The sequence below is a fragment of the Centroberyx affinis genome, unplaced genomic scaffold, assembly GCF_046629955.1.
Source record: "Centroberyx affinis isolate AG114_WGS23_722 - 3 ecotype Tasmania unplaced genomic scaffold, CSIRO-AGI_Caff_v1 ptg000971l_1, whole genome shotgun sequence".
NCBI classification, from domain to species: Eukaryota; Metazoa; Chordata; class Actinopteri; order Beryciformes; family Berycidae; genus Centroberyx; species Centroberyx affinis.
Genome location: NW_027279542.1, coordinates 200,975 through 225,433, shown reverse-complemented (window position 1 = coordinate 225,433; position 24,459 = coordinate 200,975). Strand labels below are relative to the sequence as shown.

At 42.8% G+C, this 24,459-nt stretch overlaps 1 protein-coding gene across 1 annotated transcript; it reads left to right on the top strand.

The window, feature by feature from the left end:
• Positions 1-460: 460 nt before the first annotated feature.
• LOC139646296 (NLR family CARD domain-containing protein 3-like) lies at positions 461-24,213 on the top strand. The gene is made up of 10 exons (XM_071522284.1): positions 461-566; positions 4,147-4,249; positions 4,362-4,475; positions 12,400-12,478; positions 12,698-12,926; positions 13,160-14,957; positions 15,072-15,245; positions 19,732-19,905; positions 21,357-21,403; positions 21,662-24,213. The coding sequence occupies exons 2-10, from the start codon at positions 4,161-4,163 to the stop codon at positions 22,222-22,224; spliced, it is 3,267 nt and encodes a 1,088-aa protein (XP_071378385.1). The 5' UTR covers positions 461-566; positions 4,147-4,160; the 3' UTR covers positions 22,225-24,213.
• The last annotated feature ends 246 nt before the right edge of the window (positions 24,214-24,459 follow it).

Sequence of the window (24,459 nt, the reverse complement as noted above, 5' to 3'; positions counted from 1 at the left end):
CAAATATGAAAGATAAAACAATACATATGTTAAAATAAAGCACAAAGTAAAACAATGTAATCAAAAGACAGTAAAATATCAAACAGAAGAGTTTAACTTCCTGTCACATACTTCACAAGAAACTTTTCATTTTGTGTGATGTCAGACAGATTTTAGATCGACACTCTCATTCTCGCTCTGTCATTGAATTTTAAAGTGATATAAATGTATGCTCTTCCATGCATTACATCTCTGTCTGCTGTTTAGTTCACCATAGATGCTGTGGTTAACGTCTCCATCTAGTGGAGACACAGTAGAACTACATCACCTGATCTGTGATTTCTCTGCCTCAGACTTGGTTTCTAGCCTCAGGTTAGACTGGTTTGGGGTCAGACTGATGTTTCTAGACTTTGATAGTGAAGTTATGAGGAAGTGGCCGCACCCTCAGATGAATTGTTCACAGTTACCCAGAACTGACGAAGGAGAATAAGCAGCGTCTTCTCTGTCAATGTTTCCTCTACAGATGAAGGGAGAAAGTCTCTGTGACTTGATCTGGTAGTGAATTCACCAGGCAAACATCTTCCAAGGTAACATTGCTGTTTGATGAATACACTAGCTGACATTGTATGATGTGACTGTATAGTCGACTTTTGCAAGACAAGGTGCTAAAGTCTTAAACCTCAGGTCTTGAGGTCGAGACCAATTTTTATACTTTAATGATGAATACAAACTTAAAATAATGAATAAAATGATGAATAAAATTATTATTATCATTATTTTGCAAAAAGGATGGCTTTACCCGCTTCAATTCTGCATAAACCGAGGAGGAAGTTGGCAGAGTGGTAAAGCTCAGGTCTTTGGAGCACAAGGTTGTGAATTCAAGTCGCTGATGAACTGTCATCATTTTGAAGTTTCATGAAAAGTAAATCAACACCAGGGCTGCGGTCGAATAGTCAAAAAAATATGTCCTAACTCCTATTCCTAACAACTTTTCCTTGACCTCGTTGGAAAACGTCATGAGGTCAAGGAAAGATGTGAAGGAGAATTCATAAGGGCTTAGGAAAAGACAACCGCGGTGCTAAGAGAATCCGACTGCACTTACACTAGGCTACGTAATTATGCGACGGCGGATGTTAATGACGTGGGTCTGCCGTGGTGAAACTACAATGTTCCGAAGATGGACTACTAAAAACGCATCTTAGATACTTCGCCCCGTGCGTTCTTACCGTGTTGTTTCATGCAGGCTATATAAACGTGGACAACCCGGTGAAAAATATTGCTTCATCACCAAGGTTGGAATTGAAATAAAAAAGGAATATAGGCTACCAGTCACAAAAGTGAAACGAAATGGTTGTCACATTGAGAATGGTTGCTCACGCTCACCCTTCTGTCCACTCATATTTATTGACATCAACAATTCAACAATTCAACAATTTCAACAATGACATGAATCCCAATTATTATGATTGTATGAAAATAATTGTTAAATTCATGCAAGATAGGCATAACATGTTAGGCATACAAATCTACTACTGTACATATCATCATTCTTAAGTTTCAAACATGTTGAATTAAAAACATCATCTGGCTAAAAATGTCTCATATCCCTTTTTCTTGTGTTATGGTTCATATGCTGATTATGATCTGATTATAAGCCTGTGCATATAATAGCTTAAGAACCACCACACAACTCAGTAAACACCTTGAAATGTTGACTTGATTGTGCTATGAAGTTGTTATGGCTGATACAGGTCTTTATTAATGTAGCGGGGTTCACTCTGCGTTGTGTATTTTTTTTGAAGGAAGACACTACGACGACCAGGTAGATGATGGCATATTTATTGTCACCAGCCTGTATTAGAATAGTAGAAGAACAGTGATGAATACACAGGTCTCTGTCATGAATATGCTCTACTGCGCCATCTCTCTCAAAGTCCAGAAGCAGAAGGAGCACATTTTGGGTACACTCACACAGTGAGTGTAACAACATATTTGCATTACATGTACTTTTTTTTCATTAAAATAAATATGTACAAAAAAAACTCAAAATGGTGTACAAAATAGTGTGCAATTCTCCTTTAAAATAAATTAAATTAAATAAAAACAAAATAATATAAACCCAACATACCTGTATTAGAATAGTAGAAGAACAGTGATGAATACACAGGTCTCTGTCATGAATATGCTCTACTGCGCCTGTCAATCACCAACAATACTACTCAGAGGTGAAAATCTTGTAAACAGTGCACCCTCTCACTATATAAAACGACTGAGCAACGTCAGGTGCGGCAAGTTCCTTTCATATCTTCTACAAGCTTGATGCACAGAAAAGAACAACAAACTGCATGAGAATTGCAGCACAAAACATGAACTAGTTACGGTTATCCTCATTACCATCGATGGTAAGTGAGAAATACTATTTACATAGTAGTTAACAAAAAAATAACAGAACACAGGAATGCATACCATCTCTCTCAAAGTCCAGAAGCAGAAGGAGCGCAAACTAGCACGTTACAGAACTTCCACTCATAACGGGAGAGTCCATCACGATAAATCCTTCCTAACACTAAATATCAGTTTTGAAATGAGATGCAGGAATTCTATTTACTTTGTAATCACTTCCGAAATCTACTTTTGGCCATTAAATAACACAGTGTCTTGTAAGAAATGATTAGTACAAAAATCAGGAAGTTACCCACACAAATAAACCGGTTGGTTTGGCCACTCTGCTCCTTCAAAATAAGAGTCCTCTGCATGCCTAGTAGTGCAGATCAAAATAAGTGTCTCTGCTTACAATCTAGCATAACAACATCACACTGCCACATTAAGGCAAGGGTTTCAGCATCTGTGACTGAAGTAAAATTAATTAATGATATTCCTAAAGGCTGGCAATACAACAACGCTCAGAATGAAGAAATAACTAATGCAAACTGAGCATAGGTTACGCTACAATGTTAACTTCACTTTGATCATTTTACAACAGCAGCATAACGTTCATAGTTCGCCTATGGGTTTAACATATTGTTGAAAGTTCATATCATAACATATAAGCATATTAGCAAGTTATGGCATAAGATGGAAAATGCTTAATAAGCAACGGTAACTTGCATGATGATCTGTGTCCCTTGTCGGTCATGATCGTTTGTTTTCGTGAATTTCCGAATGGTGCGTCGCTTGCTGCCGCACGGAATTGTGGGACGGCATTATCTCCTTTCCTTTCGTAAAGGATGGTCCAGTGTATCCTATGCTAAAGGAGCTAAGTAAGGAAGCACTGAAGCACCTTTCCTTGGCATTTAGAGAATTCGAACAGCTCTTATCATACAGATACTTCCGGGTCATTTCACTCAGTTAGGAACCTTCGTAAGCAAAAAAGACTATTCGACCGCAGCCTAAATCACAGAGTGCAGAAAACTCAAAGCAGGTGTTTGACATCATCTGTCAATGGCAAAATACTTGATTGGCATCACTGATTGGGGTGTGGCCAGACCTTTCAACCCATAGAGATCAGTGCAGCAGCGGCTTTCTGGCCCATGTGATTTAGTATTGTTTTATTCATTAATGGAGAGTACTACAATGTTTTATAAAGTGATTAGTGCTGTCAATCATAGGCTGTAGTATCACAATACTTATCCCTTAAGTTATTTTCTCCTCAGGAACCCTGTAGTAGGAGTTTAGTTCAGTAGGTAAAGTGTCTGCCTTTAGTGTGGAAAGTTGTGGGTTCAAATTCAGGCTTGTCCTTTTTGAAGTCATTAGTTGTCAAGAACAAGCAGTATGTGTTCTAATACAAAGTCTGGCCATTGTGAATAACTTCAACAATGTGGTTGCAATGAAATGATGAACTTGACAGAAGTCATGGCCCGACACAAAAGCCGGTGTTAGACTGCATGTTTGATCTTCACAGTCAGTTTTTGTGTGTCTTTCTACCTTCTGTAATGTTTTGTCTATCTGTCTGTCTTATCAGATTGTGCTTGGACCCCTCAATCGCCGCTTGCGGCTATATTGTTAATTTTTATCGCGGAAAATGTTGTGTCACAAACGCTCATTACCTTCCTAACACTCAGTGTATATTTGGCATTTTACTGTCAGGAATGATCACAACAGCGGAAGTGATATATCCTGTAATGGAAACCTTGTTGTAATGAATCAACCTAGTGTGTTTGTGTAAAGGTGTTCGCTCTACTATGAGTCTGTCTGAGGAGAGAGAGGAGGGGCTCCCTCCTTCTAAAACCACTCTGTCTGGGGAACATGACAGCCAGACCAAAGCTAAGAGGTAAGATGAGGATCTCTAACTGTCCATGACTGTTCTCCATCTCAGAGCTCAGCAGTGAAATCATTACAGCATCATTATTCAGAGGAAAAGCTCTGTCTCTGTTGTGTTGAAGCCCAGTCCAGCAGGAGAGACCAGACTCCCCTGAACCCTGCTGTGTGTCCATGAAGAGCGACCTGTCTATGGATAAACATATTGTTTTTAAAGATAAACATCCTTCTGAAACACAGTAAGTCAACATAATGTTACTATATAATGTTACCATTAACAAAGCATTTTAAAGAACAAATTCCCTCTGAAGTGTAGTAAGATATTAATAAAGGGAACCATTGCTCTTTTTTTTTAACCTTTGTTGTGTAGGGAAAGTTTGGCAGCTACAACAGTAGCTGTTGTGGAAGGGGAGAACGTTACTCATTCACTCTCCTCTCACAGATTTTCTATCTGATTCTGGGATTTGAACTAGTGACCTTCTGGTCAAAATCCTGCTTTTAAAACCTTCTTTTGTCAATCCTGTGTTTCTATCAGGATCCAGCAGGAGAGACCAGACTCCCCTGTACCCAGCTGTGTGTCCATGAAGAGTGACCAGTCTATGGGTCGCTTTATTTCTTTAAAAAGACAACGTTCTTCTGAAACAATGTAAGTCAACATAATGTTACTATATAATGTTAGCATTAACAAAGAATTTTAAAGAACAAATTCCCTCTGAAGAGTAGTAAGATATGAATAATTGGTAATTTTAAGTTACTTGCGTAACCCTGGTTCTCTGAGTAGCATGAGTGAGATGTCTCAATATGGGATACGCTCCCTCACGTATCTTCAGAAGCATTATTCCACTACACCAGCCCTGAGTGGCTGGCAGTTGTGACACGTGCGTCAGGACCCTCCTCCTAGATATATGGCTGATGCTGCGTCACTCGTCATTCAAGCAAGCACACCTCTTCTCGCTTCATCTCACACATGCTACTCAGGGAACTGGGATTATGCAAGTAACCTAAAGTTCTCTTTCATAGCATTTGTTTCGCTGTCTCACTATGAGATATGGAGACTCTCGTATTGCCAGACAAGCTTATCTTGTAGACTGACCTGAGGTGAGGACCAACTAGCTGCAGCGCATATGTCCTGAATAGAGACCCCTCTAAACAGGGCCCAGGAGGTAGGCAAACCCCTGGTAGAATGTGCGCGTAAACCAGCGAGGGCCTGAAGATCCATGCTCGAATAGGCCAGTGCAATAGCCCCTACAATCCAGTGAGAAAGCCTTTGCTTTATGATAGGCTTACCCTTGCAGGGTGCAAGCCCTATAGCAAGGGTTGCTATACCCTTTCCTGAAACCACCAGTTCTATCCAAGTATGCATGTAAAGAATGCACCGGACACAACAAGTGTAGCTGTTGCTGCTCTGGAGAGCTAAATGTTGGAGGTTGGAAAGCAACAAGCTCCACAGGCAAGCATGAGTTGATTACCTTAGGGACAAAAGCAGGATTAGGCCGTAAGGTAACCCACAAATTCTCAGGGGCAAAAGCATGCATGCAGGATGCACCAACAATGCACGAATATCAAAGCCAATAATAAAGCCGCCTTAAACAACAATGGCTTCATGTCAATCTGCTCAATAGGCTCAAATGGATGACTCCCCAGAGCCTCCAATACAACAGCCAAATCCCACGAAGGGGAAACCGGCTTAGAGACCGGGAGCAGCCTCTGTGTCCCTCTCATGAACCGGCAGACAAGGGGGTGTTGACCCACAGTCTCACCCCCAAAGCCAACATGGCACGCCACAATGGCGGCCAAGTACACTTTAACAGTAGAGAAAGCTCTCTGCTTATGGATCCTGAAGGAAGGATAAAATCACAAATGGAAAGGAATTTCCTGTGCTTTAGCACACCATTCCTCAAACACACTCCACTTACAGTCATACAAAGACTTAGTGGAGGACGCCCTAGCATTCTGAATGGTATTTATAACACTGTGGGGAAGCCCCGCAGTGCTCAGAGTAACCCACTCACGGGCCAGGCCCACAGGGTGCACTGTTCCGGGTGAGGATGAAATATTTCCCCTACATCTGTGACATCAAATCTCTACATAATAGGAGCAGCCAAGGCTGGCCGCCAGCCATAGCATTGAGGGCCAGTGAGGAGCGATCAGGATTAACTGCAATCGATTTTCCCTCACCCTGAACAGAGTGGGACGGGGGAAACCCGTACAGCTGAACACGTGACCAGTTGTGCGCTAACGCATCTATTCCCAGCAGCATGTCCCAGTCATGCAGAGAGAAAAACAGTGGACACTGTGCATTTTCTCTGGATGCAAAGAGGTCTACTGTCACCCTGCCGAATCGCTCCCAAAGCTGATCTACTACAGCTGGGTGAAGTTTCCACTCCCCAAAGAGGGCATTTCCTCTGGATAGCAGATCCGCTCCCCGGTTTTGAATCCCAGGAACGTGCATTGCCCTCAAGGAGAGGAGATGCGCATCGCTCCACAGTATCAGTCTGTGTGCCACCATGTATAACTGCCGGGAACACAGACCCCCCTGACGGTTGCTATACACCACCGTGGTGGTATTGTCCATCCTCACCAATACGTGACATCCCCTGAGAAATGGGCGGAAGTGTTGCAGGGTCAGGAGAACCGCTAACAACTCCAGACAGTTGATATGGGCATCCAACCATCCCAGACCCCATTTACCGTCCTGCCTTCGTGTACCCCTCCCCAGCCCAACAGGCTGGCATCAGTAGTAACCACCTTTCTGAACTGGACCGTGTCAGAAAAGATTGTCATTTCCAGTGCGCAAAGTGCGTATGCACGTTGCTGAGACCAACACTCTGCGAGGGCCATGGCGCACTGGGTCTAGCCTGAGAGAGGCCACCCAATGCTGGAAATCTCTCATACGCGGCCTGCCAAGTCTCACCGCGAGCAGAGCTGAAGCCATCAGGCCCAACAGTCTCAGGCACAATGTGAAGGAGACCGTCCTCCCCACACCAAAGTGGGCCAACGTGGCTCTGAATGCGCTCACGCATTCCGTCGACAGACGGGCCGAAAACAGTGACAGCCCCAGAAAAGCAACGGTTTGTCTGAGAGTCAGTGAACTCTTTTCCCTGTTTACTGTAAAGCCTAAATTGACTCCGTGAGCCATCAGAATGTATGTGTGAGTCGTAGCCTCCCGTTCTGAGTGCATCAGCAACAGCCAATCGTCCAGGTAGGTGGCCAGGCGGATCCCCCGCTGTCTGAGGGGGGTTAACCCCTTGTACCCTGACTTTACCTGACTTTACCCTTAAATTTCCCTTCACATGCAACAACATCATATCCATATTCTGTATCTGCTGTTCCAACTCTTTCTTGAAGCTCTAATCAGAATCAGAATCAGAATCAGAGTCAGAATCACGTTTATTGCCAAGTAAGTTTTCACAATACAAGGAATTTGCCTTGGTATGAAGGTGCATACAATAAACATAAACATGGAGAAAAATAATAGGAAAATAATAGGGACAGGTTAAGAGGAAATACTGCAAGTCAAAAAGTCAATAAACATAAATAATACAGAATATGAAAAAAAAATACAATAAAAATATAATAAAAATATAATAAAAAATATGTGCAATATATCTGTTTTTTTTAAAGTGAATGAAAAAGATGTACAGTTTGTACAGGAATGTGCAAAATATTGACCAGAGAATGTGCAAAGGTTAACAGTATAGAGTATAGAGGGGGGGATAAGGGTCCGTGTCAGTGGGGGTCCCGGGGCTTGTTGATGAGGGCAGCTGCAGACGGGAAGAAACTGTTCCTGTGGCGTGAGGTTTTGGTCCTGATGGACCGCAGCCTCCTGCCAGAGGGGAGTGTTTCAAAAAGTTTGTGTTCAGGGTGGGAGGGGTCGGCCACAATCTTTCCTGCTCGCCTCAGGGTCCTGGAGGCGTACAGGTCCTGGAGAGAAGGCAGATTGCAGCCAATCACCTTCTCAGTGGAGCGAATGATACGCTGCAGTCTGCCCTTGTCCTTGGCAGTGGCAGCAGCATACCAGATGGTGATGGAGGAGGTGAGGATGGACTCAATGATGGAGGTGTAAAAGTGCACCATCATCGTCTTTGGCAGGTTGAACTTCCTCAGCTGCCGCAGGAAGTACATCCTCTGTTGTGCTTTTTTGGTGAGGGAGCTGATGTTCAGCTCCCACTTGAGGTCCTGGGTGATGATGGAGCCCAGGAAGCGGAAGGACTCCACAATGTTGACTGGGGAGTCTCTCAGGGTGATGGGGGTGAGTGGGGCTGGGTTCTTCCTGTGGTCCACAACCATCTCCACTGTCTTTACAGCGTTGAGCTCTAGGTTGTTCAGTCCGCACCAGGACACCAGGCGGTCGATCTCCTGCCTGTAGGCTGACTCATCCCCACCAGAGATGAGCCCAATGAGGGTGGTGTCATCCGCGAACTTCAGGAGCTTGACAGACTGATGACTAGAGGTGCAGCTGTTGGTGTACAGGGATAAGAGTAGAGGGGAAAGAACGCAGCCTTGAGGGGAACCGGTGCTGATAGTCCGGGAGTCAGAGACGTGTTTTCCCAGCTTCACGTGCTGCTTCCTGTCTGACAGAAAGTCTATGATCCACCTGCAGGTGGAGTCAGGCACACTCAGCTGGGAGAGCTTGTCCTGTAGCAGAGCCAGGATGATTGTGTTAAAGGCAGAGCTGAAGTCCACAAACAAGATCCTGGCGTAGGTTCCTGAGGAGTCCAGGTGCTGGAGGATGAAGTGGAGGGCCATGTTTATTGTGTCGTCTACAGACCTGTTGGCTCTGTAGGCGAACTGCAGGGGGTCCAGGAGTGGGTCAGTGATGTTTTTGAGGTGTGACAGGTTGTGGTAATTTTATACAGTCACTTATTTCAAAGGGGGACATTGAGTTCAGGTTAATTGTAGTTAATGTGGCTGCCATTTACGTGAAAATGATGGAAAGTAAAAAAAAAAAATGTTTTTAAAGAGCTGTCTTAAAATGCGTTTTTGTGCTTCACCTCTAAAACATTCTATTTATATGTAATTTTTTATTCACATTTTATCAACCTTGACCACATGTAGTGCTCATTCCAGATGGGGAGCTGTGAAAAGCATAGTTAACTGTTAATAAGTGCATAATAAAGGATTTATTAACCTTAATAAGGCCTTGCTCTCGCTTTAGATCCGGTAGCTGCAAAAAGCATAGGAAACTATTAATAAGTGCATAATAAAGGATTTATTAACCTTAATAAGGCATTGTTCTCGCTTTAGATCCGGTAGCTGCAAAAAGCGTAGTTAACTGTTAATAAGTGCATAGTTAACTGCTAATAAATGCATAATAAAGTATGTACTAATCTTAATAAAGCAACAAAAAAAGCTTAATAAAGGCTTAACAATAACATAATAGGTAAGTTAGTTAAACTCAATAAATGTGTTTGTAATGCTATTATAAACAATTATAAGAAACTCATAAGGCTTTTATTAGCGTTCTTAAGCAGTCTATAAATTGTTAACAAGTTTCTTATAAGTGCTTATAAATGTCTTATAAGCAAACAATAAACATGCTTATGATGCTATTATTAACACTTATATAGTCTTATTAACACATAATAGTGTTAATAAGCACCTTATAAGGACTTATAAGGGCCTTATTACCTATTAATTAACGCTTATTACAAGGACCTTAATATAAAGCGTTACCGCCATCGGGCTTGCTCCTGCAACACCATCATCACCATGGACTTTCCTGTCGCCTGGACAGCATACTGCTGAACCCAGAGACAGATGTCGGTGACCTTTGTGATCTCATCCCACACGGTTGGGTCAGGCTTCCATGTCATCGTAGAGCTCCGCCTGGTATGCCGTGAGCATTGACGTGACATTCAGTGCCCTCACCACCACCGCTGCAGCCTTATACACCCTCTCAATCATGGACTGGAACCGGTTGGGTAATATCTGGTGTGATAAGAGCCAAAGCTAACCCAGGTGGAGCAAGACGGTTGGGTAAGCTGTCAAGCGAGCCGCTGGAGCTAGCTATGTGGTAAGCCTGGAGGAGCTAACCACGGCAAACAACACTTCACTAGCAGGGACCACGCCACAACAATATGTCATTCAAGTGTTTAATGGAATTCAGAGGTATTGGATGTTGAGGACAGGTGAATGGATGTAAAGGGGGGGGTTGAAGGTGGAAGGAGAATGTCATCTGGTAGGCTGGTCCGGGAGGACGTACTGAAGACCGGGCAGAGGGAGACTCAGTGTGGGGGTTCCGTCTCAGGTGAGTTTCCGGCCGAGCTGATTACGGGCCCCCCAGATGGTACCTAGAATGACACGTGGGAGAGGTATGCACTGGATTGAGTAAGAAGGGATGAGGGGAGGAGGGAAGGGAGGATGAAGGGATGTGGGTAGGGATGAGGTAGGAAGGTGGATGGATGAAGGGAAGGGGAGGGAGGGTGGGTTGAGAGATCTAAGACAAACAGGGCAGGATGGGTTGACCAGGTATAAGTAGGCTAGGCAGGTGATTATAGGTGTGGTTGAGGCGTGGCCCTGCTCCCGAACCTAAGTTAACAAATTAACTTCATTACTGTTTGGAGACAGACTAGAGTCTTACCCATGGAGAAGGCAAGACGAAACCCGAAGAAGCTGCGGAAAAAACTAGCGCTCGGCGATGGAGCTGTGCTGTGAACAGTTAAGCTAGTTAGCCATAGCAACAGGCAAGAGATGAGCTTCTGAAGCGAGAAGAGGTGATTGAATGAAGAGAGGATGCAGTGTCAGCCCTATATATAGGAGGAGGGTCCTGATGCACATGTCACGACTGCCAGCCACTCAGGGCTGGCGTAGTGGAATAAATGCTTCTGAAGATACACGAGGGAGCGTATCCCATAGTGAAACATCGAAACGAATGCTATGAAAGAGAACACTGCTCGTTACTCATTCACTCTCCTCTCACAGACTTTCTATCTGGTTCTGGGATTTGAACTGGTGACTTTCTGGTCAAACCCTGCTTTTAAAACTACCTTCTTTTGTCAATCCTGTGTTTCTATCAGGATCCAGCAGGAGAGACCAGACTCCCCTGTACCCAGCTGTGTGTCCATGAGGAGTGACCAGTCTAAGCGTCGCCTTATTGACTTCAAAGATGGACACCACTCTGCTGAGGAAAGGTAAGAATTTAAAACGGATGGGTTTGTTGTTATCCAGCTCTCCTGAGAAGAGGTATCAAGTCATGAGATATAGAATTGTTCCGGCCATTCATACTCTGTTGTTTTTGTTTCCTCATTCAAAACATCACATCCAATAATCAGAGCTGGCTTCCCCGATAGCAATGTATCTTGAAAACTCACAACATACACAATGCACTACTCCTTGAAATTTGTACGTTTCCCAAAGGACTTCATGGCGACAAATTCTCAACATCTAATTGAAGATCAACTTCAAGAATCGAAAGGCATTTCAGGTCGATTCAAGGAATCATCAATTTTCTGAGCTGCGACTGACAGGTTGTTGTGTAATATCGACCCAGCTGACCATTATAGCTTCACCTGTTGAGGGAGAATATTTACTGAATTTGCAGACTCATATACCACACTGTTTGTGTTCTTGGCCAGTTACCTGGGTTTTGCTTAGAACAGCGCAAAATAGCTCACTGCATAAGGCATAGGGTGTTAATGTAGACTCAAGGATACATTTGAATTTGGTGTAGCTTAATAATAAATACATTGGTGAAAGAGAGGTACCATTATTTATTTATGAATTCATATATTTTTACAGTAAGGGTTGGGACAAAAGGAAATGCCTCTATTGGTTTTGATAGGTTTGACAGTGGCCTGTCTGCTCTAGGATCTCACCTTCACCGCTCCTGCAAAGAGATACTTGAAATCTCACAACTAGATGAACAGCACATTTCATGTACTGCTTGAGTTGCGAGTATTTTCTGGAAAGCCTTGTGAAATGAACAAATGTCTTGAAGAATGACTTGAAGATATACTTAGCGCTACAACCTGCTTTGGGAAAGGCACTCCAGAGAAACATTTACAGTGGAGTTCACCTTGTGTTTCTGCCAGGATTCATCATGACAGAACACAACACCTTTAACAACCTGTGTGTGTGTGTGTGTGTGTGTGTGTGTGTGTGTGTGTGTGTGTGTGTGTGTGTTGATATCTGGAGACCTAATACTTAATGTTTTCTCCACAGACTTCAGCAGCAAAGTAAAGAGGTTCCCAGTGGTCAGTCTGCCCAGGAGCATCAAACAGACCTGGACCCCATGTTTATGGTGTGTAAATGTACATCAACACCTTTTACTTCTGCTACAAACAAAATGCAAAACAACCATTCTGGTCATTATAGTCTCCATGCTGCACTCTTTAGACCAGTGGGCTTTCAAACCCTGCAACATGGATTTGATGTTGTGTTCCACGATTTTAATATGAAACTTTAATTTATTAGTATTTATTTAATTTAATTTAATTTAATTTTTTGTATTCTGTTCCAGCTTCTTGAGGAGAACATTGTCACTTTTGTGAAGAATGAGCTGAAAAGGTTCCAGAGGATTCTGAGTCCAGATTATCCAGAATACCCAGAGAGGCAGAGGGAGGATGAGGAGGTAGTGGACGGTGAGGAGGAAGAGCAGAGGAGGAGCAGCAGAGAGGCTTTTCTGCAGATCACACTGCAGTTCCTGAGGAGAATGAAGCAGGAGGAGCTGGCTGACTCACTGCAGAGCAGTAAGAGGCTTTTAACAGGTTTAACATGATGGAAATAGGAAATGGTTGAAAATGAAAGATGTTTACATTTCCAAACTCTGTAAAATGCTGTACACATCTGCATCAGATCTATACAATTTGTCAGAACATGTTTGTCCACTACTGATGAGCTGAATAGATATCATGGAGTGGGAAAATATATACATCCACACTGAAATCCACTCACTGATTTCATTTGTTGTTTGTTCATTCAGAAACTCTTGCTCCTATCTGCCAACGTAAACTCAAATTTAATCTGAAGGAGAAGTTTCAGTGTTTGTTTGAGGGGATTGCTAAAGCAGGAAACCCAACACTTCTTAATCAGATCTACACAGAGCTTTACATCACAGAGGGAGGGAGTGGAGAGATCAATGATGAACATGAGGTCAGACAGATTGAAACAGCATCCAGGAAACCAGCGAGACCAGAAACACCAATCAAATGTGAAGACATTTTTAAACCCATACCTGGAAGAGATGAACCAACCAGAACATTGATGACAAAGGGAGTGGCTGGCATTGGGAAAACAGTCTTAACACAGAAGTTCACTCTGGACTGGGCTGAAGACAAAGCCAACCAGGATATACAGTTCACATTTCCGTTAACTTTCCGAGAGCTGAATCTGCTGAAAGGGAAAAAGTACAGCTTGGTGGAACTTCTTCATCACTTCTTTACTGAGACCAAAGAAGCAGGAATCTGCAGGTTTGACAAGTTCCAGGTTGTGTTCATCTTTGACGGTCTGGATGAGTGTCGACTTCCTTTAGACTTCCAGAACAACGAGATCCTGACTGATGTTACAGAGTCAACCTCAGTTGATGTGCTGCTGACAAACCTCATCAAGGGGAAACTGCTTCCCTCTGCTCGCCTCTGGATAACCACACGACCTGCAGCAGCCAATCAGATCCCTCCTGGGTGTGTTGACATGGTGACAGAGGTGAGAGGCTTCACTGACCCACAGAAGGAGGAGTACTTCAGGAGGAAATTCAGAGATGAGGAGCAGGCCAGCAGAATCATCTCCCACATCAAGACTTCACGAAGCCTCCACATCATGTGCCACATCCCAGTCTTCTGCTGGATCACTGCTACAGTTCTGGACCATGTGTTGAAAACCAGTGAGAGAGGAGACCTGCCCAAGACCCTAACTGAGATGTACATCCACTTCCTGGTGGTTCAGTCCAAACTGCAGAATGTCAAGTATCATGGGAGAACTGAGACAGATCCACTCTGGAATACAGAGAGCAGGAAGATGATTCTCTCTCTGGGAAAACTGGCTTTTGAGCAGCTGGAGAAAGGCAACCTGATCTTCTATGAAGCCGACCTAACAGAGTGTGGCATTGATATCAGGGCAGCCTCAGTGTACTCAGGAGTGTTCACACAGATCTTTAAAGAGTGTGGGCTGAACAAGGACAATGTGTTCTGCTTTGTCCATCTGAGCATTCAGGAGTTTCTAGCTGCTGTTTTTGTTATCGTCTCATTCATCGACTCTGGTGTCAATCTACTGTCAAAACCACAATCAACCTCCACACCATCTAAACTAAGACACAAATCTAAACTAAAACACCTCTACCGGAATGCTGTGGAAAAGGCCTTACAGAGTCCAAATGGACACCTGGACTTGTTCCTCCGCTTCCTCCTGGGCCTTTCACTGGAGACCAATCAGACTCTCCTACGAGGCCTGCTGACACAGACAGGAACTAGTTCACAGACCAATCAGAAAACAGTCCAGTTCATCAAGAAGAAGATCAGGGAGAATCCCTCTCCAGAGAGAAGCATCAATCTGTTCCACTGTCTGAATGAGCTGAATGACCGTTCTCTAGTGGAGGAGATCCAACAGCACCTGAGTTCAGGAAGTCTCTCCACAGACAGACTCTCCCCTGCTCATTGGTCGGCTCTGGTCTTCATCTTACTGTCGTCAGAAGAAGAGCTGGAGGTGTTTGACCTGAAGAAATACTCTGCTTCAGAGGAGGCTCTCCTGAGGCTGCTGCCAGTGGTCAAAGCCTCCAATAAATCTGTGTAAGTGCATAGAAAACTGAATGGATCCAATGTATTAAACCTACTATTCATATAGAAGAAAAAAATAAATATTTTCAAAGTTCATGTTCGTCTTCATCACTAATTCTCCATCAGGCTGAGTTTCTGTAATCTGTCAGTGAGAAGCTGTGAAGCTCTGGCCTCAGTTCTCAGCTCCCAGTCCTCAAGTCTGAGAGAGCTGGACCTGAGTAACAACAACCTGCAGGAGTCAGGAGTGAAGCTGCTCTCTGCTGGGCTGGGGAGTCAACACTGCAGACTGGAAACTCTCAGGTAAGATCCATTTAGAGTCTTTTTGAATTGATTTGACACACTTCTCCAAACGAAGGTCCTTTCTCTCAAAACAGTCTGTCTCAGGTCAGGATTCTTCAATCTGCAAAGTGCGACCCTGCAAGTTATATATCAGGATTTCAGAGCCATTTTACATTAGCATTTTCAATTTCAATTTCACTGGATAGAAAGTTTGGGAATTTGCCAGCACTTGTTTTATTCTGATCCAAATTCATATACACAACCATGAACATGAAGGAGTTAGAAAAGATCATCCATGCTCTGATATCATGTCATTAGATTACTGCACTTCTCTCTATTTCTGTCTCAGCCATAATTCACTGTCACATCTCTAGCTTGTTCTGAACAGAACAGCTAGTATTTTAACTAGTGCAAAGAAGAGATGATATATCCCCAAGTTTAGTATCTCTCTACTGCTTACCACTTAGATACAGAATTAATATTAAGATTTCACTGATCACATTTAAAGCATGGCTAGTTTTATCTATGGGTTACACTACAGAGCTCTTAGTTCCCTTTGAGCCGGAAAGCAAGCTGAGATCTTCAGGTCCTTCTGACTTTCCCTCAGTCCAGACTCAAGACTGAAGGTGAAAACACATTTGCCATCAGCTTCCCTAGACTGTGGAATTTTAAAACACTTTAAATCTACTTTATACATCTTACTATTCTTCTTTATGGCTTTTTTGTAAAGTATAACATAGCATATACCATTTGGTGGATGTATTTATCCAAATCAGAATAAAAAATATATATATTTTCAAAGTTCTTGTTTGTCTTCATCACTAATTCTCTTCAGGCTGAGTGTCTGTCAGGTGTCAGATAGAAGCTGTGAAGCTCTGGCCTCAGGTCTCAGCTCCCAGTCCTCTAGTCTGAGGGAGCTGGACCTGAGTAACAACGACCTGCAGGATTCAGGAGTGAAGCTGCTCTGTGCTGGACTGGGGAGTCCACACTGTAGACTGGAAACTCTCAGGTAAGATCAGGTTGTGATGTGTAGGAGCCTTTTTTGTTTTTTTGTTTTGTAAAAGAGAACTACAAAGGCGTTGTGTAGTTTTGAATGTAAGATGACAGTCACCTTGCGTCAGCCGTCTAGTAATTGACACAGGTGCGTCTAACTGGTTGAGACGCTAAGCAGATATTGTTTTTCAACCGCGCGCTCACACACCTTTCTTCGCTTTACTATTTTGTTTTGTTTTTTATTCAACCTTTTAAAAGCCACGTATATTTGCAATAGCCTAGATTCATGCATCGAGCCTTGGTTTTTGTACGGTGGCCATTTTAGGACATCCTCAGCTGCCTTTGTCATTCGAAGGATTAGTTGTCTTTTGTCAGATTTAGGTGGACTTGTGGCAGATTTAACTGTACTTTGTCAAACTTAGATGGCGCTCGTCAGATTTAGATGGACTTGTGGCAGATTTAACTGTACTTTGTCAAACTTAGATGGCGCTCGTCAGATTTAGATGGAGTTGCATCAGGTTTAGCTGTACTTTGTCAAACTTAGATGGCGGTCGTCAGATTTAGATGGACTTGAGTCAAGTTTAGCTGTCTTTTGTCAGACTTAGGTGGAGTTGTATCAGGTTTAGCTGTAATTTGTCAAACAGTTTGTCTGCAATGGAGGGCAGTCCTGGCGTTACAATCAAGCGCTTCCAGTCCTCACATGGATGAATCTCACACACATGCAGTGCTACAACCGGACTGAAAGAAACCAGTTTCAGGTAAATACATAAAGCTTTTTGAACTAACTGTGCAGCGATTCCAATAAATCTGATTCATATTTGGAGAGTCCACCTCTTTGCCACAAGTATTGCCATTATCTTGATAATGTATGATTCTGTCGTAAAAGGATCACGCCAAACAAATTAACGATTCAGGTAACGTTACAAAAAATTGTCTGGTTAATGAAAACCTTAAGAATTGCTCTAAATGTAATTTTTGTTTGTTGTCATCATGCTTTTATTTTAAAGGCACAAACAGTAAACTTATTAGCATAACAATAAGCGCTAGCCAAGTGTAGGCAACCATCTGCCTCTGTTATAAATGTATATTATATGTTTATAGGGAAATTACTTAGCATCATTCTATAGTTGCGTACTTACTAATTTAGCCAGGAATAATTTAAACTAGTTAAAGGTAAAATTAGACAATACGATGCAGTGGTACCCATCTAGATCTGGTTAAATTTACACTAAGAACATTTTTTCCCCCAAAAAAGCACATAGTACATTATTAAGATAAGGCGGCAACACTTGTGGCAGAGAGCTGGACTATCTAAATATGAATCATATTTATTGGAATTGCTGCACAGTTAGTTCAAAATGCTTTATGTATTTACCTGCCTGCAGGTTCTTTTCTGTCTGGTTGTAGCACACTGCATGTGTAAGACTCATCTGTGTGATGAAGGATTGGACGCACTTGATTGTAATGCCAGGACTGCCCTCCATTGCAGACAAACTCAATCTAAGTTTGACAAAGTACAGCTAAACCTGATATAACTCCATCTAAGTCTGACAAGCATCATCTATGTTTGACAAAGTACAGCTAAACCTGGCACAAGTCCACCTAAATCTGACAAAAGAGAGCTAAGACTGACGCAAGTCCATCTAAATCTGACAAAGTACATCTACGAATGACAAAAGCGGCTGAGAAAGTCCTTAAATGGCCACCGTATTGAGCCTTGTTTTTTGATGCCTATACGCACCTGCAGAATCACATGCACTTCCACACTCATTCATATTGCTCAGACCTACATCTCCTGTAGGAGCTATTTGTTTATTTTGAATATTTGATTTATTTAAATCTATGTTATTTTTTGTGTTAACTCTGGTGTGTGGGGCGGATATGCAGCCAGGAAGGGCATATGATTTTTACCAGAGCAAGAGAGAGACAGAAGAATTTAATTGTTTGCTCTTGAAACCTGGAAATAAATGTCAAATTATATACGTAAGCATTTGACTGGACAGTGGATCTCCTTTTCTTGCCTGAGTCATTAAGTGCTTGACTGGCGCATCAGTGGTTTTTGTTTAACTTTATTATGGACAATAGAAAGCAATTGAAATCAATGGACAAATAGCCACTACATCTCCTGATCATCAATCAAGTCATCCCAAACAAGTGAGAACCCATACGACATAAACTACTGTGGATTAAGTGTGTTGAAAACAAGTCAGTCTTTAAAGCTGCAATAAGCGATTTTCCGACCACTAGAGGGTGACAGAAACCGCAACACATTTGTAAATAAAGCACAGCAATGGTACTGCACTACGGAGTCCCCAAAGGACAAACCATGCATAAAGGCTAATAGCTAAGCTAAACATACCTACAGAGAAGTGTCGCCAGTTACCAGTCTCGCTTTGCCCCTTTATCCCTGCTGAAGGTTACATGTCCCACAATCGCTCGCTTCATGGATTCCGCCATTACGAGAATTGTTTTTCAGGAATGGAATTGTGTTTCAGAATTGTGTTCTGTTTTTTGTGGTCATGAACATTTTCTGCATTGATCAACTAAAATCTTTTTCTATGGTATGAATCCAGTTTGATAAAATAGTATTGTGCTGTATTCCTCTTCTTTTCTACTCTGTTCCTTTAATTCTATTAAAAGGATGGACAGAGTTAGAGCATCATGTTTGAGCTCTGAAACATAAAATGTTCCCTGTCCAAATGTACTTGAGTAAGACACTGAACCCCTTCCTGCTCTCTGACAGTGAGTCGCTCTGGAAAGTTCAAATATAAAGGAAAAATAAAAGGAACATTTTTCTATTCATTTTGTCAGGTTGAATCAAAACAAGCTCACAGAGAAATGCTGTCAGGAGTTCTCATCAGGTCTCAGCTCCCAGTCCTCTAGTCTGAGAGAGCTGGACCTAAGTAACAACGACCTGCAGGATTCAGGAGTGAAGCTGCTCTCTGCTGGACTGGGGAGTCCACACTGCAGACTGGAAACTCTCAGGTAAGATCCATTTAGAGTCTTTTTTAATTGATTTGACACATTTCTCCAAACTAAGGTCTCTCTCAGCTCAGGATTCTTCAATCTGTTCAACAGATTTCAATCCTGCTTTACATGCAGGTTAATGTCAGTAAATAATCAACTGACCTGTGCAGGATTTTCTCTGCTTACATGATTTTTAAACCAGTTGTGATGCCAACATTTATCACTGTTTTGTAGCCTCTGTGAATTACTTTCCATGAAGGTATTTCACTATTTCCTCTCCTTGCAGCATCAGTTGCTGAAACCTAAAATACCAGAAAGAACTTCTAAGATTCTGTCACAAACTGAGTGGAAAACTCTCAAATTGAACCAGATGAAGCCACAGAGCCGATCACTGGGTCAACTGTTTGCATTTGAGACAGTTAAATTTTTTGCCAGAATTTGACTTCATGGTCAACTATTTTCACAGCTGTATACTAAAAAATATCTAACATGTAGCTTGGTGTGTGTGTGTGTGTGTGTGTGTATGTGTGTGTGTGTGTGTGTGCAGGATGTCAGGCTGTCTCCTCACAGAGGAAGGCTGTGCTTCTCTGGCCTCAGCTCTGAGCTCCAACCCCTCCCATCTGAGAGAGCTGGACCTGAGTTACAATCATCCAGGAGCCTCAGGAGTGAAGCTGCTCTCTGCTGGACTGGAGGATCCACACTGGAGACTGGACACTCTCAGGTATGGAGAGGCAACGTCTGCTAGAAGGCTGAGAGTCACACACCTTTTCTCTGTCAGACTGGCTGCATCCACACTGCAGCTAAATACAGCTGTCACTCCTCATTGAAGCTTCATCCTGTTCAGTTCACACACAGTTCAGTTATTTAAGGAATAGTTGAAAATTCAGTCATTATCTACTCACCCCCATGCCAGTAGAAAATCGGGTTTGTTAGTCCATACAGTCCCAGAGCTTGCCAGCTGAAGTACATTGCAGTGTTCTCCAAAACTGAAGTTGCTGGGGACCTGTCTTCAGTCTTCAAAAAATAACGGAAAATAACCATAAAATGGCTCCATGCAGCTCGTCCAGCATAATCCAAGTCTCTGGAAGCCAAACAATCCCAAAGTGACTTGAAAAGACATTTACAACATTATTTAGCTGAAACCACCACTCTACCTGTTGTTTTCAAAATACGTCCAATAGATAGCTCCAATTACTAGAAACAAGACTTCCAGTTTGGCCGTTTAGCCTTCAAAATAAAAGCACACAATTTTTAAACATGTAGAAAGAATTTATTTTAGAGACATTTTGGTTATATTTGTTTAAATTATCTTTACATCCCGACAGCTGTCAATAAATCAAATGCTCTGAGAAAACAAAAAGAAAAACTCCAGCCTCTGTGGCAGTCCCAGGCTAACAACCAATCAGGACAACTCTTCCACAACTTCCGCAAAGAGGCGTCCCGCCCCCACCTGTCAATCACACGTGCACAGACCATGCATAATCCTACCAGCCTGCAAACAACAGAGAGAAAACTAATATCTCCACAGAAGAGATTAGGTGAAACAGTCAGAATCCAAACTGAATACTGGGACTGGAATAAACCTGTTGTGTAAGGAAGGCAGTTATTTTCCCCACAAAGACCCTTTTAATCAGCAAGCTACATTCAGCTAAGTCAGCTGGTGTTAGTCTACCCTAGCTATGGCTTTGACACTGTTGGAACTAATCTATGTGTAAAAAATAGTTTTTTTTGCCAGTGAATATTTCAGTAACAACTAGATTGAGCTAGAAGAGCTGTGTATTGTGTAAAAGGTTTGGAATTTGTTAGTTCACCCAGACGCCGCTCTCTCTCTAGTACAGAGTGAACCTTGCTCGACCTAGGTTTGTGTTTGTAACCGTACTGACTAATCTATGCTGACAAACAATATTTTTTGCTGGCGAATGTTTTAGTTAGAACTAGATTGAGCTGGCAGAACTGTGTTTTGCATGAAAGATTTGAATTTATTAAGTTTGCCCCTCTCATGCAGCCTGAGCCTCGTTTGGAGGGAGGAGTTACAGGAGGGAGGGAGGGAGCAGAGAGGGAGGAGGGAGGATGTTTTTGTTGTGTATGTTCAAATTCTTGTTCATTTCTCTAAAGTATCCATTATCAAAGAGATTATGCTGGTCTGACTTTATTTACCCCCCCCCCCCCCAGTGTGGACCATGATGGAGTGCAGTGGTTGAAACCAGGTCTGAGGAAGTGTAAGTGTGTATTTAGTTTGATTCATGAAAACAAAACAGCACACATTCAGTTTCTATTTAAATAAAAAGCTCATGTGTGAAATCTATTCATTCAAATCCTACTCTGAAAAAAGATGGCTGACAAAATGTGTCATCATGAAACTGTGAAGAAACTGAAGAAATGAACAGTCAATCTGTTAATAAATCAACCAATAATAAACACAACAGGTGTATTAGATGAGTAGCTGCTGCTGTATTGTGTCTTGTTCTCTCCATCAGATGCCTGTGAACTCACACTAGACCCAAACACAGCAAACAGAAACCTCCTGTCTGAAGACAACAGAAATGTGACAGAGGTGGAAGAGGAGCAGCCATATCCTGATCACCCAGAGAAATTTGACTACTATCATCAGCTGCTGTGTAGAAATGGTCTGACTGGTCGCTGTTACTGGGAGGTCAAGTGGAAAGGATTGGTTTATATAGGAGTGACTTGCAGAGGAATGAGAAGGAGAGGAGACAGTGAAGACTGCAGACTTGGAAGGAATGAAAAGTCCTGGACTCTCTTCTGCTCTGTTAACAGTTACTTTGCCTATCACAATAACAGAGAAACAGCCATACATTCCCCCTCCTCCTCTGGCTCTAACAGAGTAGCAGTGTATCTGGACTGGCCTGCTGGCTCTCTGTCCTTCTACAGAGTTTCCTCTGACACACTGATCCACATCCACACCTTCCACTCCACATTCACTGAACCCCTCTACCCGGGGTTTTGGGTTGGGTTAAAGTCTGGTTCCTCAGTGTCTCTGTGTCAGATAGAGGAGAGAGAGAAATACTCACACTGCTGACCAAAGACAGCTGCTGAAATGATGGTTCACTCTGTACAGTTGAGTGTCATCATCATAACAGTGATAGGAGAACCCATGAGAGGAGATCACATGGCTGAGGGATTTAGTATACAGAGAGAACAACATGGGCCCCAGGGACTGGGGACAGCAGTGTTAAGGACCGTATGCAAGGTCTGGACAGAGATCCTCTCCATGAGACCTGGTATGAGCAGTTAGCCAAATAGGCGTGCAGAACCAGTAATGCCCAGTTCAGATAGGATGGAGACAAGGATTCAGCGGCAGATCTACCAGTGTAGTAACTGCACCCACACTGTCATTGTCATCACACATCTGGAAGGGTCTTGCATCCTGTGTGTGAGCCTCTTCCCTGATAACGGATCAGGAAAGTGGATAGAAAGTGGTTGGATCGTAAAGGAGGCCACTGACCTCTCGGTAAATCACTCCATTTTCACCCTAAGAGCTGGTATCAAGGACCAGACCTGGTAAATAACCATAAAACACCAACACTCAGCCCTGTCTTTGGTAATCCCCAAAGAAACAGAGAGTCTGAGATGACACCCATTGGAATGTTGCCAAAATCAAGAGAAATCTTTGATACAGACTCATGAAACCTTGGGTATCACATTGTGGTGGACTCTAATGTATATGACTAATTTTATGTGTAACTGTGATGTTTTATATAATAGTTATTTACGTTACTCAATTTCGTTATCTTTACATAGGGCTTCGATAGCCATGTTTGATATTAAAGTGTTCAGGAATTTGTGCTGAGTTTAATAATGTTGATGTTACGACGGTCAATTATATTGGACAGATCTGGGAACCAAAATTAGGGTTTCATGCATATGTAATGAGCCGTAACACTAGACATGCCAGCCCACGCACACACCCCTCAACTGATCACAACAAAACCAAACACACACATTTCCAATGCGGATTTCATGCACTTTACGTGGTCGCGACACGTGTGCTAACGGAGTCTGACAACAACTTTGTTCCAAAGTTTGTCTCCAAAGACGGACTCAACTGCATCATCATCACAAGCCAAGTAGAAAGCCTGTTTCACCCGAAACAGTGAAGAGAGCCTTGCTGCCTTGCCTATCTGCCTGACAAAACACACACACACCAGCACGTGTGTCTGTGTGTCCTGCCTGCTACAACCTCGCTATCAGCTATCCTGCTGAGTTTAACTCTGAAGAATCATCGGAACCTCCAGAGTGGGTCGGCGTTAGCCTTGAGAGACCCACAGCCCTGTCCAGCAGCCTGCGTGCTCCAGCCTGCGTGCTTCACTCTGTCGCGGCCTGCTGAGATCAACTGAACAGACGTCGGATCTTCATCCTCCAGCACCTCGTCGAGCCGAGACTCCTCACAGACTCCCGGCCTCAGCGTGCTTCATCTCCTTCCGGACCTTCGCTGGTGTCGTATGTACTGATCATTGTCCACTGGGCATCACATCATACATCACACATAGCTATTCCATTACATTCACACATCTCACACATATCACACACTTTATTACGGCTCCCTATAGTTATAGTAGCCTAACCATTCAGTTATTCAAAGATTCATTCGAGTTTTCCAGATAGTTATACTGTCGCCCTTTATTCCTATCTTGCCGACTCATGTCTTCCACTGCTCATCTTCCATGATTGTGTCCGCTGAAATGTTGGTTTAATTATCAGTATTGCATATTTACATGATCATCTATTCCTATTGCCATTGATTCATCACAATTCATAGGTATACCTCTTGTATATACTGTACTATATTCACTTGTATTTACCTGATTATTGAGTGTGCTTTAGTTTAGTAATAAATATATTATTCTGCATAAAGTCACCTTCTGTGTTCATTGTGTGGGTTTAAATTCAAACATGCCGAGAGTTCACTCCTTCAGATGAGACCTGTTGATGCTGTCTGTTATCTGGTGCCCCGTTCTTAATTCTCATTGAAGCTAACTCTAAATTATATTGATATCAGACACCATTAATACCTATCACCACTACACCGGGGTGGCATGGGGTTGCAGCTGCCACCCCTAAAAAATGCCTTGCCATCCCAGCTGCCACCCCAGTTTTGGACAATCTAATTCAAAAATATATATATGAAAAGTTGTGGCTGGTCGGAAATTTACAAGAGCGAAACTCCTATGTCCGAGTGCAAGTGAATGCAGCAAGAGATGACGCTCCCCGTAGACTCCTACCCATCCCCAACAGGAGCTGTTCGCGTGCATTC